Raw genomic sequence first — 23648 nt, forward strand, 5'->3', positions numbered from 1 at the left:
GGGTCCTTGAGCCTTTTCTGGACTTGAAGGGTCGGGCCAGCTGCTCGGGTTCAGGGCAGGGGGCGGAGGGACTGTGGGAGCCTAGGGCTTCGGCGCCGAGTGGACAGTGTGTTTGCCGGTCACCCTAAGGGCTGGAAGGCATCCTCTCAGCAGATACAGCGTCAGTGTTTATTTTGTCAGAGCAGAGAAAAAAGAAAGACAAGTCCCACTGCTGAAAGACCCCCCTGCTTTCCCACCGGGCCTGCTCCACCTGTCCCCCACACAGAGGTTCCTCCCACGGCTGATGGTTGGGGCTGCCTAGGATGGGGGGGGTCCCCTGGACCCCGGTGAGGGGAAGCCACATGGCCTCTTCCAGCCACCCCAGCTCCACGCCTCTCAGGACCAGAACTGCTCCAGGCTGAGTCACCTGTACTGGGCTCCTTCTCCTTTGTGGAGACTCTCTCTACATACTACCCGCTGCTTGAAGGTGGCAGGAAACCAGGTCTCCAGTAGGAAGGAGGCCCTTGCTGCCATCAGCTGCCCCTGCCCACGGTTACTCAGAGGGACTCCGATCGTCCCAAGGATGCCCACACTGGCCTGTCCCGACTTTACAAAGCAAACCCTGCTGAAGGCCGCTGGCCCGGGGAGCCTCTCAGGCCGGCGCAGATCAGACCCGGGGTCTCCTTCAACCTGCCATTGGCCGCCACTGTGCCCAGACACAGAGGCCCATGGCCACCACCCGCCCTCACCGTGGTGAGCTGGCAGGAGATGGAGCAAATGCACACAGACCATCAGAAGAGCCCCAGGGAGGGCGGGATGGGTTAAAGCAGCGGATTAATGCATCTCTACTCAGACCAAGGGAAGCGGAAGTGGGGAGGGGGCAGGGAGGGGGGCCTGGTCTCCGATGCATCCGTCATCCTCACGGGTCAAACGCAGCCAGCCAGGATTCTAACTAGAAGCCGAGCTCCGGGGCCTTGGAGTGAATGAAGCGTTTTGCATGATGGCTGTGGGCGGAAGTCATGATGCCTGGGGGTGGCGGTCGGTGGCACTTACGTCACTCATGAGCCCCTTAAACACCACCAGCTCGGCCTTGAGACGCTCAATCTTCTCGTTCATCTCCTCCTGGATGGCTTCTGCCTCTTGCGCTGCCTACGGGGGATGGAGATGGGGGAGGTTTTAGGGGGGCTGGTCTCCCTGTTGGAGGGGAGGGGATGGACACCTGGGTCCAGAGCCCCGGACACCTGACATCCAACCAAGCCGGGTGCCTTTGTGCCAGGGAAGGAAGGGGTGCCAAGGACCTCGTCCCAGCCTGGGTCCCCACTCAGCCCTCGCTCAGCACAGGGCATCGCTCAGCCTAAAACACTTCTCCAAGGATTATTTATTGTATGGAAAAATCCATGGCAGACATTAAGAGAAAACGTGGATGTAAAAGGGATCCCAGTAGTAGGTCAATTCACGTGAAACTGCCAAAATATCTGACCATCTCCGATCTCCAGAATGGCAATGTCACATGTGCCAGCCTAACCAAACATGCCCACCTCGGGCTTGTGTGTGTCTGCACAGAAAAGACCAGAAGGTCACACACCAATTTATCAACAGTGGAGGGGGGAGAACTGGAGGTGAGTTTTATTTTCTTCTCTGTGTTTTTCTGAATTTTCCAGGTATTTGACCATGAGCATGTTATGTGTGTAAAGCAAAAAGTACTTTTCTTATAAAAGAAAGCGGGGTGGGGGGACGTTCATCCTTTTCCTTCTGCATATTGACATTATTTTAATCTGGCTCTAACTTCCTTAGAAGATCAGTGTTTATCTTCTTTCTTTCTTCTTTCTTTCTTTTTTTTTTTTTGGTTATTAATTATTTATTTATTTATTTAGAGGATCAATACTTTAAATATCAGAAGGCAATTTTTTTAAAATGCTTTTAAAGCTCTTTTTTAAAAGAGCTTTCCATGCCTTCTCATGGGCTTGCCATTCTTGTGCCCATTTGGCTGAGAGGAAAACAGAGGCCGAGAAGGTAAAGTTTGTTGCCCGGCGTACACAGCAGGCGAGTGAGAAGCAGGGCCCAGAACACAGAGCCACCGAGCCAGAAGAGCAAAACAATGTCCTCATGCCCGCTGCTGAGCACCTGCCAGGGCTGGGAGCCCACCTGATGATGTGGCCACCCGCCCTCTGCAGGGCACTCAGCCCCGAGTCCGTTCCTGCACGCCGGGGGCAGCACCAGGATTCCTGTGCCCAAGCTTTTCTGCAACTCTTGTGCTGGTGCCTTCCCAGCCCCGAAGGAGGGGAGGCGGGAGAGGCCTCCGGCTCCATCGAGGAGAGACTGAGGCAGCAGGAGGTAGCAGAGCACAGTCTGTGCTGGGAACTGCCCCCGGCTTTGCCCCTTGGCCACGTGGTTCTCCCGCGAGCCTCTGCTGGTCGGGCCCTCTCACCTCCTGCAGCGTGTCCACCATGGTCTGTAGGTTCATGCGCTTGGCGAGCTCCTCCTCCCATCTGCAAGAGTCAAGAGGGACAGGTGGTCAGAGGGTGGCCTCCCCAGGCCAGTCCAGCCTCAGACACAATGCCAGCACCCACCCTGGGCCCGTCCCCGGGCTGGGCAAGGAAGGTGCAGCAGCGACTCCATCCTCGCCTGCCCCTCGGGAACTCCCAGTCTAGGGAGCTAGATGTGTGGGACAGCCAGGTGACCCATGATACCAGGTGGTGGTGACGGGTGCCAGGCTCCAGGCATGAGCACAGCACCACCGGGAGATGACGGCAGGAGGGACCGCCAGCCCCCCACACAAACTGTGAAGCACTGTACAAATGCTACTGCTCTTTCCGTTCCTGTAAGACATGGTACTGAAGCTGCTCTCAGGAGCAAGGCTGCAGCCAGCACCACTTTCAGGCTCTCCTTTGCAACCACAAGAAACAAATTTCATCGTGCCAACCATCGCAATCTCGGAGTCAATTTGTCCTACCACCTACCCTAACCAACAAAGACATCTCCTACCTAGCTGCTATCATCCCTATCTTACAGATGAGGAAACTGAGGCTCAGAGAGGTTAAACACCTTCCCCAAAGACACACAGCTAGTTAGGGGGTGGGGCTGGACTTCAAACCCAGGTCTGTTTTATTACATTAAAACAAAAAATAAATATAACTCTCACTTATTTAATGCTTATTAAGTGCCAGGCTCTATTCCAGGGGCGTTACATATGTCATCTTGTTTGTGCATACGTGGGCTGAAGTTGAACAGGAAAGGACAAAGGGGAGAAGGCACATGGGGGCTCTGAGTATACCTCCAGCATTAACCGGAGGCAGGATGGGATGATAATAATTAGTTACCACAACAATACCAGCCCACCTTAACTGAGTGCTTACTTTGTACCAGGCACCATTCTACGTGATGTAATTCAATCCTCAAAACAATCCTCTAGCCTAGGTGCCACCATGATCCCCACGTTACAGGTGAAGCAAGCAAGGCAGAGTCAGGTACCCAAGGTCAGGGTGAGGACAAGTGGGGCCAGGACTCAAACCCAGGCTGGAGACTCCAGATTGAGTGCTTGTAACCCTGCCAGGCTTCCTGTAGACCCAGGACCCATCAGAGCCCTAACCCACTTCCCACCCAGATGCCCCTCCTTCCCCAGAGGGACAGGTCCTTCTCCACCCCCCATCCTGGGACAGACAGACCAGGAGTTTCTCTCTTTCTTCACCCTACGGCTGCCTCCCTACATGGCCTCAGAGCAGGCAGGTCTGGAAGCCTTTTAGGATGCTGTCGGGGCCAGCTAAAAATAGGCCAGAGGGGAGGGATGGCTGAAGAGTGGGTTACGTCACCAGCTTTTGGAAGCAAGAGAAAACGGATACTGTTTGCACACACAGAGGAAAATTCCTCTTCTTTCCCACAGGAGACACGACGGCCCTGGCCAGGGCTCCCAGAGGACACACTCGCCACTCACCCCCCATCCCCCGTTCCCTTCGGTCTTTACCAGCCCCCAGTGGTGGCGGCCAGGCCTAGATCTTCTGTGGGCTGCAGAGTTCAGAACCCAGTGGGCAGTGGGGCTGGGACAGGGGTCCTGGCAGGGATGAGGAACACAGAGGAAGCTAAGGAGGGGCAGCAAGAGAATCTAAGGATCTAACCCAGGTGGGATCATCTCACTGAACACCCTCTTTGTACAAATAGGAAAACTGAGTCCAGCCCCAGGCCCAGTGTGGGGAACAGGAATCCCAGGTGGGGAGAAGTTCAAGGCTGCCCTCACCTCGCCCAGCAGCATGGGGCATCTGGGGCTCCCCTCAAGGGAGGCCAAGGCCCAGAACACAGGTCCCGAGCTGAACCATCTTTACTGGCCACGCTGCCCTGAGTGGGGCAGGGGGCTCAATTCCAAAGCCGCTGAGCAGAGAAGGGACAAGGGAGAGCCCGGTGTGGCCCTGGCTGCAGCCTGGCTCCTGAGGCCAGCCTCACTACTGCATCTTGCAGCAACACCAGGGGCAGCAGAGGAGGGGGCAGTGAGGGTTGAAGATGCAGGCACCCAGGGACATCTCTCCCCCACACACACCCATTTCCAAGACGGGCTTTTGGGGATAAGGCCCAGCCCCTCCTCACTTTTCCTTTAAGCAAACTTCTTGTGAGGAAGGTGGGGCAGGGGTCAACAGACCCATTGAACAGACGGGAAAAATGAGGCCCAGCAAAGGAAAGCAACTTGTCTCAAGTCAACTCAGAGCGAGAACTTAAGCCACGTCTTTGGATCTCCAGACACATTAGCTGTAGTAGCAGCAGCCACTGATTGGCGAGCACAGTCTGAGTCCCAGGCACTGGGCTCAGTGCCTTGTACACATCTCATCGGCTTTCATGCGAATCATTAACACTCTCGGGTAAAGAAATTTTCCCCAAACCCATTTTGTAGATGAGAGAGCTGAGGTTCAGAGAGGTGAGGTAACTTGTCCAGGGTCACACAGCTAGTCAGCAAGGATGGGACTCAAGCCAAGCTCATGCTCTAAAGCATCCAGTTTCCAACTGTGATTTGCATGGGAATCACCCGGGGAGCTTGTTCACGTGCAGACCCGGATTCAGCACGTCTGGGGTGGGGCTCATTTCTAACGAGCTCCCCTGCAGAAGGCACTTTGGTGGCCCCCTCGCCTCTCTAAGCTGCACCCCAGATGAGCTTGCACAAATGACTTCATGGGCCTTTTATTACCAGAGCTGGATGGGTGGGCAGCCAGTGCACCTGCCCCCAGGAGACCCAAGAAGGACCCCTGTGTGTTGACAGCAGCTGGCTTGACAGACCAAACCCGCTGCCTACGCTGACCTCCCCTCCCAGCCGCAGCGGGAAAGCTTGGCTTTGCCAGCTTCAATGTTGACAGTGCAGAAAAGCTTTGCCCTTCAGCTGCTCTGGCTGACTGGGGTGAAAGGATGGATGAGTGATGTTTCTTAAGGCGCCCCAGATGCCCTGCATTTATTGCAACTCAGCCCAGAGAGAGGGAGCATGCAGCTTAACCAAAAACTGGTCAACCAAGTTGTGGGCTCTGACATTCCAAAACCTGCTTCCCAGGCACGGCCCCCTCTCCTGATCTGGATCTGCCCACAGGAGTAAGGTTTCAGCAGGATGGAAGTTTCAGGCAGCAGGACCAACATAAGCAAAGACAGGCCAGCAGGAAGGCCAGGGAGTAGCCAGCTGCCACCAAGAGGGGACACACCTACAATGGGTCAGGGGCTGGTGGATGTCATGTCCTTTAAGCCTTTGCCCTCCTGACTTTCATGTGTGGCCCATTGCTGAGCACAGGAGCTCACACAGCGTCTGTGAAGCTGCAGAGAAACCTCCTCCCCATTTTACAGGTGGGAAAATGAAGGCCCAGTGCACACAGACAGCTCTAGCCAAGGCCAAGACAGCCTGAATCACTTAGATCCACCCCTGCCCGCCCTGACCCACCAGCTCATAAAACTTCCAAATCCTGTTCTCTTTTTTTTTAAATTTATTTTTATTATTTTTTAATTTTTGGCTGCATCAGGTCTTTGCTGCTGCGCATGGGCTTTCTCTAGTTGTGGCGAGCGGAGGCTACTCCTCATCGTGGTGTGCGGGCTTCCCTGGTGGTGGGCGCCACCAGGGAAGTCCCCAGATTCTTTTCTCTCGAAGGGAGTGGAGAGAGGGACATTTATTGGTCACCTTCTGGGTGGTGTTCACCATGTTGGGCCTTCATATACATATAAAAGATAAGGGACTTCCCTGGTAGCGCAGTGGTTAAGAATCTGCCTGCCAATGCAGGGGACATGGGTTCGTTCCCCGGTCCGGGAAGATCCCACATGTCGCAGAGCAACTAAGCCCGTGCACCACAACTACTGAGCCCATGTGCCACAACTACTGAAGCCCGCGCACCTAGAGCCGGTGCTCTGCAACAAATGGAAGCCACTGCAATGAGAAGCCCCGCACACCGCAACGAAGAGTAGCCCCTGCTCACCGCAACTAGAGGAAGCCCATGCACAGCAACGAAGACCCAACGCAGCCAAAAATAAATTAATTAATTAATAATAAAAAAAGATAAAATATCACTTAACCCTCCCCTAAGGATGGTCCCCATTTTGCAGATGAGAAAACAGAGAATCAGAGGTAACTCGATTCCCCTTTCCCTCCCTCCTCTTCAGCCTCCTGAAATCTATCCATTCTCCCAGGCTTGTCTCAAATGTCATCTCTTCTCTGAGCCTCCGAAGCCACTTCCATTGTTTTCCCTCCTTGAGCTCAGGCTTGAGGCAGCAGACCTCAGGATGCCATCTTTCCCAGGCGGCTTGGCTGTGGCATCTCATCAAGCATGGCTCTCACCCAAAGAGCCGGCCCACGATGCCAGGGACAGCGACGGACCACCCTCCATCTTCTCTACCTCCAAAGAGTGCTCAGGCCCCAGATCTAGCTCGTGCCCCAGCCACATCACAGGGACCTTCTCTCGCCCCCAGCATGTCCCCCCAGCATCCTCTCACTCTCCCCCCATCTGCAGACACCCTTCAACAACAGCCTTGTACGCATGCCAGCTCCTCCAAATGCTCTCGGTCTATGGATGCTCACGCCAGCCTCTGAAGCAGGTGGGATGGATGATGGTGGTGGTGATACTGATGCTGATGATGATGTGATAGGGCAGCTAACACAGACTGAGTGCTTACGATGTGCCAGGCACCGTCCTCGGGGGCTTCACAGGCAGAGCCTCATTTTAGTTTCACAGTAACCTCTAAGTCGGGTTATTATTACCTCCATGTCGTTGATGAAGAAGCTAAAGTCCAAAAGCATGAAGCACCTCCCCCAAAATCACACAGCCAGCAAGGGGGGGTTGTTTCTCTTTTACAGAAACAAGAGACTCAGAGAATCTCCAGAAGCGAAGGCTGAAAAGGGGACCAGAGTTCCCCTAGACCACGCCTCTGAGTGTACAGATAAGGAAACTGAGGTGCAGGTCACCCAGGGAGTGGACAGCAGAGTGCCCTCCCCTCCCCCAGCCCAAGCAGCGCTCATGAGGAGCGAGGTGCAAGGACACGAGTCTGACCCCCGGCTCTGCCTCCCCCACTCAGAGCCTCGATCTCTCCATCTGTAAATGAGACACAGTGTGAGCCCAGCATACCCCAGGCTCGCTCCAGAAAAGCCATTCTGTTCCCGCACTCTCTGACGGTCATGTGACTGGCCCCCAGTCACGGGCTGGTTCTGGCTGGACTGGAGCCCAGGGTCCACCTCCCGGCCCCAGCCCAGCCTCCTGCCCCTGGACTCAGTCACCCCAATCCCTCTGCTTACCAGTGTCCAAATCCACTGGGTGTGATCCACGACACGGCAGTGCTGGACAAGGGTTAGTCCTGGAGGGCCTCTGTGCCAATGCAAAGGACAAGCAGGGGCTCAGACTGCGGAGCCCACAAATCGGGAATGAGAATGTGGGTGCAGGTAGCACCCTGGTGCCCAGGCCAGGTGCCCTGGCCTGTTGGAGCACAGAGGAAACATGGGGGAGACACCTGTTCTAGGTGGGAAAAGGGGCACAGGATGGCTGCCACCATACAAGCCATTGGAGGAGTCGGGTCTAAAGCTGGGGGTCTGCCCGCTCCCCCAGCCGGAGAACCGGTTATAATTACCATTTCTGTGCTCACTGCTGTTCTCCCTACACCTAAACCCACCCACACTTGCTAAGGAGTCAAACAGTTATTGAATGGATTTGTTGAATGAATGAATGATCCAAGCAGCAATCACTCCTCAGCCCCCCTGCTTGGCCCTCCCCAGCCAGGGCCCCTTGGACATCCTCAATCTGCACAGCCCCGGCTGGGGGACTCCGCTGCTCCGTCCACTCGGCTCCTGAGCCTCCCCTGGGAGAGGCCAGGCCAGCGGGAGGGCGGGCCAGGGCAGGAAGCGGGCAGGGAGAAGGAGAAAGCTTCCCTCTCCCACTTCCCACAGCTCCAGGCCCGGGATGGGAAAGCAGGGATGTCAGGGCAATGAGCGGGGAGAGGAAATGACCCCCCAGCCCTACACCGCGGCCGAGATCTCGGCGGGGCTCAGCCACCATCTTAGCAGAAGGAGCACATGTGTGAGGAGGTGGCCAGGAGGGGGAGGTAGCTGCCCCGCCTCAGCCAGATGTGGTCTCCCCGCATTCCTGAGGAGCCACCGCTGGACCACGTGACGGACGAGAAGTCTCTGCAAGCCACTGGGGGGAGGGGATCGGCAGCTTCACTGCCAGCCCCCACCCCCAGCTAACACTCAGGGCCAGTGTCTCCCCTCCCCCATCAGCTCAGGATGACACACAGCCCACCGGAAAGGGGCCACAAAGCCTGGCCTACTGAGGGGCGGAAAGCCAAGCTGAAGTCACTGGCAGCGGGACTGACTCACAGATTTTTCACTTCCTGTGCACTCACAGAAAGAAGCTCCGGGGCTCTAGCTCCAGAGGAAAGTGGGTGCAGCCCCAGGAAAACAACTTAGGCTCCTGGAATAGCCCTGGGGCTTCTGAAGAGAAAGTCCTAGAGACTCCTGGGGAGCAAGAGACTGGGTTCGAATACTGCCCCTGCCGCTTCCCAGCTGTGTGACTTTGAGAAAGTCAATTACCCTCTCTGGGCCTCAGTTGCCTCATCTGTGAGATGGGAAGCACACCACCCCTTTCGAGGGTGGGTTGTGAGAACTACATGAAGTGGGGTGGTGTGGGTGAAAACACCCAGTCCCACCTCTGGCACATAGCAGACAACTGATGCTCCGAGGTTCAATTCAAACTGCAGAATCCCACAGCTGGCTCCAGTGGCCAGACCACAGAGAGCTGGGCGGGCCCCACAGGAATGGTACGCACCTTTCCAGGGAAGGTGAGCCGCCGGCACGCCCAGGCCGACCCACTCAGGTGATGGAAAGCAAACTCAGGTGAGGCTAGGCCAGAGCTGTCAGCGGAAAACTTCATTCTGGGCCAAGCATGGGTCTTGCCTCTGGCAGAGGGCAGATGGGCGGAGGGCAATTTTCACCCGGGCACGGGGAGCTCACCCCACAGCAGCACAGCCGGCTGCAGGCTGCCAGGGGTTGTGCTGGAGCCACTCCGCCCACCTGTCCCCGGGGCTCTGCGCTGCCCCTGGCTTCTGTGCGAGCCCACCCACAGATGCAGAGGTGCCGTTCCCCTCCCGGCGTGGACGTGCCTTGCCCCACCCTCGCTGCAGAGCTGGGGCTGAGCTGGGGCCCTGACTGGCAGGTCCTTCTCTAGACTTACACCCGAGCTGGAGGATGAGGCAGACCAGGGGGACCCTTCTTCAAATGCAGTTTTGCAGAAGCCGATGGGTAACAGATCAGAGTGGGCACTCGGCGGGCCCCCACCCCTTAGCTTCTGCTGAGCCCCCCTAGAGAGCTTAAAAATCACAACTGGGTCAACTTGCTCATTCCATGCCACCACCCTTGTTGAAAATCACAAACAGTTCTTGTTTGTGGCAGAATAAAAAAATACAGATGAGCAAAAGGGCAGTGGGAGTGGGGTGGAGCCAGGGATACATGGTGAGAACCCACTTTTCTCTGAGGGAGATCCTCCTCCCGGGCAGCCCATCGCTGAAACACGTGGAGCCTCATCTCCCGACTGCCTCCTCTCATCTGTTTTGCTGTATCTTCTCTCTCCAGTAAAAGGAGGGCCGGGCCGCCCAGCCTGTGAGCGGAGAGGCCCTCCATCCCCCCGAGCCCCGCTCTCACGGGTACCTCCCGGCCCCCTCCCTGTGGACTCCGGTGCTCCCATCGGCACCCAGCCCCTCATCCGGGGAAGGGACTCCTCCCAGACATGCCGATCAGAGGCCCAGCTGCCCAGCTGTACTTTGTTGCTCGGAAGGAAACACAAATTAAATGCCAGCTGATTGTCTCTGCAGAGGAGGTATTAATTTAATGTGAACACTTAACCAGGGCAGCCGATTCCATTACAGGCGGGCAGGAACTGCCCGGGCAGGCCCGAGCACAGGCTGTGAGCTGGTGATGGGCCGGGCTGAGCAGCCACCGTACCAAGTGTGCACCTCTCCCAGCATGCTGCCACCGCGCACACACACACACACACACGCACACACGCGCACACACACGGACTTGCTCTCAACCTGAAACACCAGGCGCCTCCAGGGATCCCAGCGGAGAGGTCTGTGCAAGGATACTCGGGGTGCGTGGGGGTTTAGGGTCCATAGGGAAGCACCCAGTGGAGGAGAGGGTTCTGGGCAAGGGGGCAGGAGATCCTGGTTCAAGTCCCGGCTCTGTTGCTAATTCACTGCACAACCCCAGCAAGACCCTTCTCCACCTGGGCCTCAGTCTCCCCATCTGTAATATGATCTCTAAGAGTCCCTCTGGATATGATGTGCAGACCCTGGATGTGGCCCTTCCTTGGAGCCCGAAAGAGGAGACAGCCTCAGGGACGCCACCGCCATCCAGAGTTACCCTGGGTAACAGCATCAGGCCGCTGGCCCCTGCCCTCATCACCAGTGACCAGCAAGCAGGGGGTGGGATGGCAGCATGCACTGATTCAACGTTTGTCCACTCACTCATTCCATGATTGGTTCTGCAGCACTTGCCACGAGCTGCTCGGGCCTGATAGAATCAAAGGCTACAGGAGCCTCCACCAGCCCCACTGAGAAGGGCAGCAAACTGAGAAAGCCGTCTGCCACTATGTGGTCCCCGGAAGGCCTGCTTACCCCTAGCTAGAAACCTCAATTTCCTCCTCTGTGAAATGGGGGTAGCAATCCTACCTTGCAGGGCTCATGGACATTAAACGAGCTCAAGCGAAGGTACACAGGCGCCCTTGCTGGACGGCCATTCTCATCACTGGCATTGCCCTGCCTACGCCTGTCTGGGGGAGGCAGGAACAGGTGGGTGCGTAAGGCCCGGACCACCTAAGCAGGGACACTTCTCCATCCTGCCCTGCCCCTCTGGGGATCTAGAAGCAACTGAGAGAGGTGGCGAATGAATTTTCCCAGCAAGTTGCTGATCGCAAGCCTGGCCAATGGACTGCGGGGCTGAGCTGTGTGGAGTCATCCCCACTCTCCCTACCTGTTTCAGTGACCACGGGTACCCTTTACAGGGCAGCTGGCTGGCCTCTGGGGCTCTCCGCGGGGAGCCACCAGGCCTTGAGAGAGGAGGGAGGGAGAGACTCGCAAGCCTGTCCCTGGACCGCATTCCCCAGACCCACACCCCCTCAGGCAACGAGGCAGCCGGCGTTGTGCAGGTAGCCCTGTATCTGGTCCTATCTCTGCCCCTAACTTGCTGTGCGACCTTGGGCAAGTCCCTTCCCCTCCTCTAGCATCACTTTCCCATTCTTAATGCAATGGTGTCAAACTGGATAAACTCGAAGGGCCCACCCAGCCAGGCCAGAAAACAATTTCCACAGTGCCTGGATAAACACCCCATGCTGACGGCAAAGCTATCTGATAAACCATAGAGTATCAAAGCCAGCTGGGACATCAGCCTTTGGGTTCAAACCAGTGTGTGTAGTGGAGGGATGGGCAGGGGCTCTGGAGCCACAAGGTCCTGGGGTCAAACCCCAGCTGTTCATCTTGCAGCTCTGTGACCTGGCGCAAGCTGCTGACCCTCTCTGAGCCTCGGTAAGACCACCCACCTCACAGGGTTTTTGCAAATAGTCAGTGGACTCGTGTATGACAGGTGCAGTCAGTGACATCATTCTCGCCCCCGTGACCTCCCAACAGCAGATGGTCAGAGACACTGGGAGAATGGCCCTGGACCACACTGCAAGTGACAGGGCCAGACCTGAACCCAGGACCGGCTGACCCCACAGCCTCTATGCTGCCATAACCATCATGTTGATGATGATGATGGGAAAGAGCTAGATGCCACCGTCACCTGGCTGGGGGACCATGGGCACAGGGGGGTGGGGGTGGCCAAGGGAGCCAGATGCTGACACCGCCGATTCCACTGCCAGCAAAACCCAGCAAGTGTCCTGCTTCTGCCCTCCATGCCCCCAGACGTGCCCCAAGAATGAATGGGCACGTGCTCAGGCTTTAAAGTCTGTCCTGACAAGGGCCGCCATGACAGCAGATGAGACTAAGGCAGGAGGGGTCCCGCCAGCCAGCGCCCAGCTGTTCTCATGGGGCCACCCCAGCAGGCACAAGGCATTGAAGGCCATTCTCCCAGCCCCAGAGGTGCCCATGGTCACCTGTCCCAATGCCAATCTGAGGTTCCAGCTGTTTACACCAGTCTTCCGTTCCAGTTACCCAGTGTCCATATCTGCCCAGGTGCCCAGCATCACTCCCACTTTGGTGTCATTTATTGAAAGCCCCTTTAGAGACCCGGCAGCTCTGTGGATGCCGGTAACCCAGAACTCTGGGTGGGGAGGGGGGAGGGTTAGGTTGTCGTCCTTCCAGTGCTTCTGTCTAGAAACCACACCCAAGTGGGCACTGTCCCCCACCAAGCAGGCCGCTCCGAGAAGGAAAGTGGCTCAGTGAGCATCTCATGGTGAGGAGGAATCTGTGTCCCAAAGTGCAGGCCACCGTCAAGTTTCTGGGGCACCATTTCCAACCTCTTCTAGGCTTGCGACACCTTCATCACCTCCTCCAGGAAGCCCTTCAGGACTTCCCCAGGATGAGTCACTACACCCATCCTAGTATTTCCAGCCCCAGCACATGCCTTCCTCATGGCATCCAGGTGCTGTAAATATTCACTTCTCTGCCTCTCTCATCAGACTCTGCTCTCCTGGAGAAAGGGAGGACTTGTTTTCACTGTAAAATGCTTATTTTGTGCTAGTCTAGTCACTTTACTCCGACCACAGCTCTGTGAACCAGGCGTTATCCTTCCCACTTTACGGGTGAGAAAACCGAGGCCCAGGTGAAATGACTTGCTCCAGGCCCAGGTCCATCTGACTCCCAAGTCTGAGCAGCCTCGCGGTAGTCAGCGCATCTCATCGGTTCCGTAAACCCCACTGCCTACCATGCCTCCCAGTACGCTGCTCAGGAAACACCCCCAAATTACCCTGCCGGGGTCAGCACCGATGTGTACCCCTGGGTCACAGTCACTGACTTGGAAGAGAGCCGCTTAGCCAGGGCATTTGCTTTGCCTGTTTACTCACTTCCTGGGCCCTAGAACCCAGGTGGAGAAAGGCCCTAGTGTTCCACCTCCACTGGCCAGGACACACCTGCCCACATCACTGCCACCCGTCCCACCCCTACACGGCTGAGGCAAAGCACTGAACCTCCTGTGCTCCTGGTTCCCATCTTTAAGGTGGGGGCCAGTGGAAGCACCTGCCTTGTGGGGCTGGTGTATTAAATGAGTCGGCATCCGTTACGCGCTTAGCACAGAGCTCAGCTCCTAGTAAACGCTCAATAGGTGGGCACTGATTAGCCACGGAACGTGGTCTTTATGTTGTCTCTCCTGCCATGGAGAATGGGCAGCTCAGCTTGGGGTGGCAGCTCTGCTGAGTGGATGGCCAGGGCCCCAGGCACCAGGCAGCATCCCCGGGTACCAAACCAGACTCCCTGCTCTCAACACCTGGTGACACATGGGGCCGTCAAACAAGTCTTTGGAGGCTTGTCTCATCTCAGGAGGATGTCTCACCTCCCTCATGTCCAATCCAGCGCCACATTCCAGCGCTGGCATGAGACCCGGCACCGAGGACGCACCAGTGAGTGAGTGTGGGGTGTTTCTGGGACGCCCAGCCCAGCAGCCTCAGCGTCCACCGCAGCCCAACCCCTCTGGCTGTTGGCTTAGATTCCGTCTTCTTTCCCCCACGACAGATTCAACAAACATTTCCCAAGTGCCCACTTAGAGGCACAGGACTGAATTAAGAGCACTCTCTTCCCACCGCGAGAGGGACAGCGAGTTCCGGGGCTTTCCCCAGGCAGGACCTCTGCCCCACCCCACAGCCTTGGGTCCTCAATCCCCCAACCCAACAGGGCTAGAAGATCTGGGCACCGCTGCCTCGTGCCCTGGAAGTGGGGATGGGAGGGGGTGCTCATCCCAGGCTCTTGGAGTGGAAGGCATCTTTGCTCTGCCCATCAGTGAAGGGGCCTCATCCGAGTTGCCCCTGCCCATGGTACCCAGGGCAGGAGGAAGGAAAGCAAGTAGTCTCCACCACCACACTGAAAACAGCGGTTGCCTCCAGAGGGAGAGCCTTGTGGCTGGGGACAGGGTGGGAGGGAGACTCATCACTCTGTCCCCTTCTGTACCATTTTCTAAATTGTAGTAAAATTCTCATAATATAATATTTGTCATTTTAACCATTTTTAAGTGTACAGTTCAGTGGCATTAAGTACATTTACACTGTTATGTAAACCTCACCCATCTCCAGAATTCTTCATCTTGCAAAACTGAAACTCTGTCCCCATTAAACAGTAACTTCCCATTCCCCCTTCCCCCCAGCCCCTGGCAACCACCATTCTATACACTTTCTGTCTCCAGGAATCTGACTACTCTAGTTTCCTCATATAAGTGGAATCACACAGTACTTGTCTTTTTGTGACTGGCTTATTGCATTTAGCATAATGTCCCCAAGGTTCATCCAGGTTGTAGCATGCATCCAAATTTCTTCTGTATCGTTTAAATTTCGAATCATGTAATGTATCTCCCAGTCAAAAAAACCAAAGCCATTAAGACAAAAATACCCATTCGTTTTCCCCTTATTTTAAATTGCCTGAGTATTTTACAATTACACAAGAAACAGAAAAAAAAAAAAAATCAGGTAAGCCAAACAAACAAAAAAAGAATTTAAAAACCCACCCAATCCTCCATCCCTGAGAGAATCGCCATTGACACTGGCTGCACATCCTTCCCAGTGCTTTCTTATGAGATTTTTTGTTCTTGTATGAGATCTTTTAATAGTGAAAATGGGATCAGACCATGTGCGATTTTCAAGTGTGCTTTTCCCACTTAACAACACATAGCAAGCCCCCTTCCCAGCAGGTGATACAGCGGGTGGCCGTGGCACCATTGATCTAATGGGTCCTGCACTGTCATTCCCAAGTCCTGGCAATCTAATCAACACTGCGAAGAGGATCTTAGTACATACATATCTGCATATTTGTCCAGTTACCTCCATGGAGTGGGTTACTGTCTCAAGGGTATGGACATGGAAAAGGCTTCTGTGCCCCTCAAAAGCGCTGGGTGTGACAAAGCTATACTCTCATGGGGCTCAAAAGCCACCCAGGGAGCCAAGGAAAAGCAGGGTCCCTGGGTCCTGACTCCAGCTTGGCAGCAACATTGTTTTGTGCCTCGGTTTCCCCATTAGTCAAAAGGCTGCCACTCCCATGGGTAGAGGAAGACCCCACCATAAATACTGTCCTTCCTCGCCCTCATTGGGTGGCACTCTGCCTTCCCCAAGGAGCAAGGGCTGGGCGATCAGGCTTATATGAGAAATGGGCCCCGTCACCTCTCTTCCAAAAGGGTAGACATTCCCACCTGGTGTGTGATGAGCCCTGGAGCAAGTGGCCACGTGCTAGGGTGGGGCAAGATAAAACAGCATCCCCCAGGGCACCTCCAGCCCCGGGCCTGACAAGCTGCATCACACCTCCAAGCCTTTGCCTGTGCTGTATACTCTGCCTGGAAGGCTCGCTCTACACGCCACTTTGTCATTTCTTTCTCTGAAGCTTTTTCTGAAGCTTATGCCAACTTCAGGCCTCAGTTTGTATACCCCCTCCTCCAGGAAGCCTTCCCTGGCTCCTCAGTCAGGGTCAAACGCCCCTCTTCTGTACTCCAAAGGCACTGGTCACTTGCTACTGAGGTTATCTGTTCATCTGTTCGTTTCCTCTACTTAACTCAGTCCTTGTAGGATGAGACCCATCTCTGGCTCCCAGCTGCAACTCCAGAGTGCAGTATAGATCCTGGTACACAGTAGGCACCAAATAAATGTTCGGTGGATAAAGGGCCCATGGAAGGTCCCCTCCAGGGCCTTCCTTAGGAGACCCAATCTGGAGTCAGTGTAGCACCAACTCACTGTGTGGCCTTGGACATGACCTCCCTGCCCACCCCGCCCCTCCCCGTCAGCCTCAGTTTCCCAGACAACCTCCACAATCCCTGCCAGCTCTTCTACTCTCCTCCAACAATCCCCTTCCCTCACCTTGACGCCTGGGCCTACCTCTCATGGGGCCCCCGATGGGCAAGTTAGTGCTCACAGCTCTCCATCCCCAGGACTTAGCCTCTCGGCCCAGGCCTGGCCAAGCCCCCAGGGACCCTCCACCCAACCCCCATCCCTGGTGTCAGCAGCTCTCAGCCTCTGGGACTCCATCTCTTGTTCAAATCCAGAAGCCAGGAGGGGGTCTGGACACCAGGCCAAGAAGCTGGAGGTCCAGGGGGTCTGTGCCCAGGAGGCTGGGGGAGCCCCACCCCAAGGATATGTTTATAGCTTTGAGGAAAAACAGCAACTCCCAAGACTATTTTGGAAACCTAATGTGCACTTTGGATCTCTCTGTTGTTTATTTCAAGTGACCGTACCGCCCTGCAGGTAAATGCACGGCACTGCTGGTCTGCAGCTCAACGCCATCTCCCCATCACAGCCATGTCACTCACTCCGAGCTAAGCACACCTGGACCAATGAGGGGTCAGCAACCAAGCAGACCCCACCAGGCAAGGGTTGGCACACACCTCATCCTGGGTTTAAACCAAGGCCCTGCAGCCTTGAGCAGGTCACCTCTCTGTGCCTCAGTCTCCTCATCTGTGAAATGGGGGAGAATGCCCCCCCTCTTGGATTAAATGAGGATTGGCAAGCACATCAGGCTCCAGGCGTAATGGGGGAAAAAAAAAATCACAGAACATGGGCCCTCAGGACCTCAGAAGGGGATGCTCAGAAGCCCAGGCCATTTGTAAATGAGAAGCCCGAAGCTCAGAGGGGTGAAGTGACGTGCCCAAGGTCACACAGCCAGGCAGCGGCAGAGCAGGGACAGGAGCCCAGAGCCTGTGTGTTTCCTGCCATGCCGCTGCTGAGGGAAGGAGGACAGTCCTGAGCAATCACCAGGAAGGAAGGAGGGAAGAGTGACAAGGACCCCGGGAACCAAATATATGTGCAGCTGATGCAACAAGGGATGGGTCATGGCAGGCACCACCTGCATGTGGAGCGCCATCAGTGTCATAACTGGCCGGGAAGGCTGCAGGCACAGCGGGACAGGTAATTAGACTGCAGTCACCCGCGCCCGAGCGGGATTAGTGACTACACACAGCTCAAGGGGATGGACTCATGACTTAATACCAGCCTCCTGCCACCATGCAGCCCTGACATTCAACGTGATGTGAATCAGTGGGAAGGGCACTTCACACACACACACACACACACACGCACACACAGCGTTCCTCCCATCCATCCACAGGGCTGGGGTACGCCTCTAGAGGAGAGAGAGGTCAAAAATAGCAGACTCCCAGAGAACCTTCTGCGACAGTAACACCCCTGGCAAAGCACCTTATTGGAGCCTCTAGTTTCCTCACCCCCATTCTGCCAATGGGGAAACTGAGGCTCACAGAGGTAAGGCGACTTGTCCAGGTTCCCTAATCATAAGAGTTAACAATATGAAATGTTAGGATGTGATAGGCACTATCAACTCATTTAATCCTCACAACAGCCTTATGAGGTAGATGCTATTATTATGCCCATTTTACAGATGAGGAAACTGAGGCCCAGGGAATTGAAGCAACGTGTGCAAGGTCACAGAGCTCAGAAGTGGTGGAGCCAGGACTTAAAGCCAGTCAGTCTGGCTCCAGAGCCCAAACTCATAACCACCAGACTCGCCTGCCTCTGCTCTCCATATGGAGCTGCAGTAGAACACGGGTCTCTCTGACCCCAAAGCCTAGGCTCCTTTCTCTGTGCCAGGTGGCGTCATGATGGAGAAGGTCAGGGAGCGTGTACCTCAGTCTCCTGGGGATCAGAATGGACCCCAAGTGGTATCACCTCCAAACTGTAAGAGCGAAGCACAGAGGCCCTACCCTGGGCCCCACTGGGCCCCAACAGAGGGGTCCCTGAAGTGAGGTTCTTCTAGGCCTGGCCCAGCCCCGAGGACCCTCAGATGGGCAGGGGATCCTGCAGGCATCCTGCAGACACTAAAGATCCCCAAGCTGCCTGGATCCTGCCAGGTGCCCAGCCCAGGGGGAGGAGGCAGAGGATCACCAATCCCAGCCCCACCAAGGGACCAGCACAGATTCCCTTCTCAACTCAAACCCAATCGGGGCCTCTCTCCCCCTGAGACTTGGTCCTCCAGCCACACACTCCCTGGCCTGGACTCAGCAAGAAGCCAAAAAGGAGATGGTCCAAGACAGAGGGACGAGAAGGAGAAGCCTGGGGGAAGGGGTGAGGCCACTCACACAGCCCCACTGCTGCCCCTTTATCTCAAAAGATTTGCAAGTCAGAGAGACAGACTCAGCCATGGCCATGCCCCAGCTGGTGACCTGGTAAAAGTGACTTTACCTCTCTGAGTCTCAGTTTCCTCACCTGTAAAATGCGGTAACAACAGTATCTACCTCACTGGGTTGTGAAGATTATACAAGATCATGAGTACCAAGCATCTCATGTTACTTTGCTCACCTTAGTGAGCAGACCCCACTTCCAGCTGCTGGGGCTGGGGGGTTGGTCCAGGGTCCAGGGTCCTGGGCTTGGCTGAGATGTGCCATTTTGTCCCTCAGAGGCTTCATTCTCTGGGTCCCTCTCCCCCACACTGGGACTGGGGCGCTGGCTGGTAGACTTGGATACCAAGTACCCAGCACATGCAGGCCCTCAACTGGTATTTATGCACTGGATGAATGGATGAGCGTGTGAGCTGAAGCCCCGGGGCAGAGCAGCAAGCAGGGCCTGGGTGCAAGTCCCGCTCTGCCTGTGTTCCAGCCTGTCCCAGGACCCATCTGCACAAGGAAGCTCTGACCATCCCTGGGAGCTCAGGCTCTCCCTCCGCCAGCCGCCCCCCCCACCTCCCCGGGCATCCTGCCAGTGGTGGGCCCTTTCCCAACCTGCCTGGCCTCCTAGGGACAGACGGCTGGTCCACGCCCACCCCAGCAGGCCCACAAAGGCAGCAGGCGGCTTCCTCCTGGTGACTTTGCCTTGGGACAGATGAAACTTGGTGTGATGTCTGCCAAGCCAGATGGCCTGGTTGGCCTGAGGGGCCAGGACACCAGCTGGGAGTCCTGCCCCAGCAGACCGAGCTGCTTATTAACCCTTCCTGCCCCAGCATGGGAGCTAACATCCCCCTGGCAACTTAATTACTGTCATAACACTAGGCCTCCTGCCCTCCACCCTTGGAGGTGAGAGGCCTCCCAGGGGCCAAAAGGGAGTCAGCGAGGCAGTGGGGTGAGAGGGAACCACGGAGCAGGTGGGAGTGGAAGAGGTGCCACCGTCCGGCTCTGAGGGGAGGCCTGGCCCGCCAGGAATCTGCCAACCCAGAGAGTGAGCGGGGCGGGTACTGGTTCCCAGCTGCGGAGCGTAATGAAGCCAGCTGCCTCGCTTCCAGGACACCCATCTGGGGCAGGGACTGCCAGGTCTGAAGGCTGGAAAACCCACTCCCCGACCCAAACCCCAGAAACAGCACTGCCCTGTGAAGGCTGTCTGAATGGCCGCAGACATCTGCTCAACCTCTCTGGGCCTCAGTTTCCCCATCAGGAAAGGTGGGGCCAGGGTGATCCCTGGGCTCCAGGGCCACTTCCGGCTCAGAGGGCTCCGTGACTCCAGGAGAAGGAATGTACCTCCTCCCCCTGCCCCTCCTCCCGCCCCGGCTCCCCCAGGAACTTGTGGAATCCTAGAGGGATGCGCCAGATCCTTTCTACACAAAAAGCATGTCCCAACGAGAGCGTGTATATGAGTCAAGAGGAACTTCAGGCAGGAAGAAGGTAAGCTTCTGAGATTCAGTGCGGGACTGATGCTGCCTGGAGAACTCAGGAAGGGTCTTCACCAGGCAGTGCCCACCCATTCCCCTACTCGATGGAAGGCTAAGCACGGGGAAATGCAGCGTATGGGATTATGGCTAGAGACCAGGAAGCATTTCCCAATGGAAAAGCCTACAAGGATGCTAGAAGGCCCTGCAATGTCCTTCCCAGGCAGTAAAACCTTTAAGTGGGATCTGCAGAGGTCCTACCCTCAAGGCGAGGGAGGAACAGATGACCTCTGGAGACCCTCTGGGGACAGCAAGCTGGAGTCCACAAGCAAAGCAGGGCCTCAGAGTCTCTGCACTCGGGTGCCCAGCCAACCTGACATTCCAAGTGGACAATGGTGTCATCTCAGGGTAGAGCACAGCCAGGCCCAGCTCCAGCCTGGGGCCTGTACGCTGGTCCAACCAGGATCTCTGGATGTCTCTCAGGAGAGAGGCTGCAGAGGACTCCAGAAAAGCCCAAGAACACATCAAAATAGCCAAGGAAGGAAGGGCCAGGTGAGAGGGCTGCCAGCCAGGAGTGGAGCCGTCTGTCAGCACAGCAGAGATGCAAGAACATGGGGCTGGGATCCACAGACCTGGTTCTGAGTCCTAGGTTTTCCACCAACTTGCTGTGTAACCTTTAGCAAGTCACTACCCCTCTGAAAAGTGTGTGCTGGGGGAGAAATCGAACATCTCTAAGGACTCTTGCAGCTCTGATTTAACAGTCATTTGGCGAGCTCCCTAGGGACAGGAGTCTGCCTTTCCAGTCCATGCTGCATCATCCCCAGGGCCCAAGCATAGGGCCAAGCACAAGCACCCTAAAAATGATGGATGGATGGGTGGATGGATGGATGGATGGATGGATAGGTGGATGAATGAATAGATGGATGGATGGATGAATGAATGATCAAGCGGAGTAATTCCTCAAAAAGAAGAGCAGAAGGTCCTAGGTGTCCCCTGGGATGACTCCTTACACTTGCCCTCAAGGGCTCCCTGGAATCACCTTCCCATGACTGTAGACCTTCCAGCGTCCAACCCCCTTCTCTAACTTGTGCTCACACCCACACACACTTTCTTAAATATGCAACACATGCTCCAAGCACCGTGACCCAACTCTGAATCCTGAGAAGAGAAGCTACGGATCCCCAAAGCCATGAGACCTATCTGCTCCAGCCTCCCCCTGGGGCGCCTCAACCTCCTGAAGCACCCTCCCAAAGCTGGGTTTGAAATGAGACTGAACAGTGATGGAACCCCAGGGACGATCTTTTAAGACCCAAGTGCACATGCCAGCTCTGCCACTTTCTGGCCATGACAAGCAACAAGTCATTTCACCTGCCGAGACTGTTTCCTCATCTGTACAGTAGGCGTTAACCACAGCTACCCTTCAAGAGTCTTGCGAGGTTCAAGACTCTTGTGCAGTTCAAAACATCCGTGAAGTTTTGCACAGCATCAGGCACACGGGATGTGCTCGGGGAACGGTGAGAGGAGTATAATGGGGTTATGAGATCCTGGCTTCCTTCTTGGAGGAGCTGAGGGTGAGTGAAGCCTCCCAGAGTTTCTCTGCAATCCCTTCCACCTCGTTTCCTACTTTGGGAGGGTGATATGCCTGGACTTAAACCCAGCAGAAGCTACAAAGCAGCCTTTGTCTCAGAGGCAAAACCCTAAACCAGCTGCCTTGACATCAACTCTGGAAAAACAATGCCAGGACAGCCTTCAACGTCACCTCTCTGCCAAGGTCTGGGAGCGGGTGCTTCACCCACAAGGCCTCGCAGAGATAGTCAGTAGGCTGGACAAGAACCCGGGAGCCATATTCCCATGGCCTTCAGGAAGAACAGCTGCCCCGGTCATCCCTGAGGTGTAAGATAGGACTTGAACTCCTGTATCTCAGCCCAAGGGCCAGGGCCAGGAACATGCAGCCCATTCCTCAATCTGAAAGTCAGAGCCTGGGAGTGCGGCCGGAATTATTCTGGAAGAGTCCACCAGATTCAGGTTCAAATCCCAGCTCTGCCCCTGCCTCACAGTGAGACCTCAGGCCAGGGATGGGTCCCAAGGCTGCCTCCGTATCTGCACAAGGATGCTGGGACTTAGGGGGCCCCTCCCCAGGGAGGCAGGGACACAGAGAGACTCCCCACTCAAGACCACTCTCCAGCAAGGCCACTGGAAGCCACAGGCTCCAGGTGACACACTGTGCTGGCCACAGCCTCGAATGCTAGGTCTTGCCCTACCAGTGACCCTGCGCTGACAGTCTGCTGGGGAGGACAGGGGATGTGACCTCCTCCCTGCCAGCCAAGCAGGCAGCTCTGCTGGGGAAAGGAAGTGCTCTGAACACAAAGGCCACTCTGCAGCCCGAACAGGGAGGGAAGAGGCAGTTCTCACTGTGTGGGGCCTTGGGAGCTGGTGAGGGCCAGGATGAGACAGAAGGGACAGAGCAATAACAGCTCAGGGGCCAGCACCACACTTAGCCCTCGGCATGCACCATCGCACTGAACCCTCTTTACAACCCGTGAGCTAAGGTTGTCATCCCCATTTTACAGATGAGAAAACTGAGGTGTGGGGTGGTGATGGGAACCCAGGCGATCTCACTCCAGGATCAGAGCTCCCACCCAAGTGAAGGCCCTGACTGCAGGCTGACAATGCAACTGAGGAAGAGTGAACAAATAATTTCTTTTTAATTCCCCATGGGTGTATTATGCCTTAAGGCCCAGAAAGGAACAACCTACACGTCGGGGCTTCCCTGAACTCAGCGTAGGTTAATCGTGGCTCTGTCAGTAGCCTGGTGAGCTCTGACCCCAGTTTTCCCAACTTGAATAAATCCTGATGTTTTAAACATCAATACTTTCTTTAAAGGCAAGTGTCAAACCAGTTGCAATGTAATATTAAGACTTTCCATATAAAACTGTGTACAGATCCAAACGTACTATTTGTTAGGGCCCAGCCCCAGCCTGGGGACTCAAGAAACATGGTCTTTGTAAAGACTGGGGGATCGGCCTTTGTGGTTCACCCAACTCCTCGCTGTGGGCAAAGTTCTCAGACCTCTAACTCCAGGGCTCACCCCAGAGAAAAGGGGATGGGTATGGCCCTCAGTGGGCCAGGCTCATCAACAACCCTGTGGGTCTCGTCATCCCATTTTATACAAGAGGAAACCAAGGCACAGAGAAATGCACAGCTGAGCACACGGCTGGCAGACAGGGACACTAGGACAGTCAGCCAGTCAGTCAACACCCCAAGGCGCCAACGCCAGGCCGAGCTCAGGGAATTGCCTCCTGTTACAAGGAGACAAACCCAAGGTGACCTCAGATGTCTCTTTTGTTGGCCAAGAGAGCCTCATCTGCAGCACTGAGGACCCGGATGTCTGGCCAAGGGGCAGGGCTCAGTCTGTGTGGGCTCCACTTTGACAGGCTCCAAGGCCTCTTCACTCTACGTTCTCTGGCCTCTGGAAG

The 23648-nt window shown here is 55.8% G+C and overlaps 1 protein-coding gene across 2 annotated transcripts in view; it reads right to left on the reverse strand.

The window, feature by feature from the left end:
* Positions 1-23648, reverse strand: part of IFFO2 (intermediate filament family orphan 2) — a 50545-nt gene that overhangs the window by 12932 nt on the left and 13965 nt on the right. For both annotated transcript variants that reach the window (XM_036853761.1, XM_036853769.1), the window contains exons 2-3: positions 2408-2468; positions 1033-1128 (exon numbers count right to left, since the gene is read on the reverse strand). In XM_036853761.1, the coding sequence (XP_036709656.1) occupies positions 1033-1128; positions 2408-2468 (157 nt within the window). The remainder of the gene's footprint in view (positions 1-1032; positions 1129-2407; positions 2469-23648) is intronic.

This window comes from Balaenoptera musculus, chromosome 1, assembly GCF_009873245.2.
Source record: "Balaenoptera musculus isolate JJ_BM4_2016_0621 chromosome 1, mBalMus1.pri.v3, whole genome shotgun sequence".
NCBI lineage: Eukaryota > Metazoa > Chordata > Mammalia > Artiodactyla > Balaenopteridae > Balaenoptera > Balaenoptera musculus.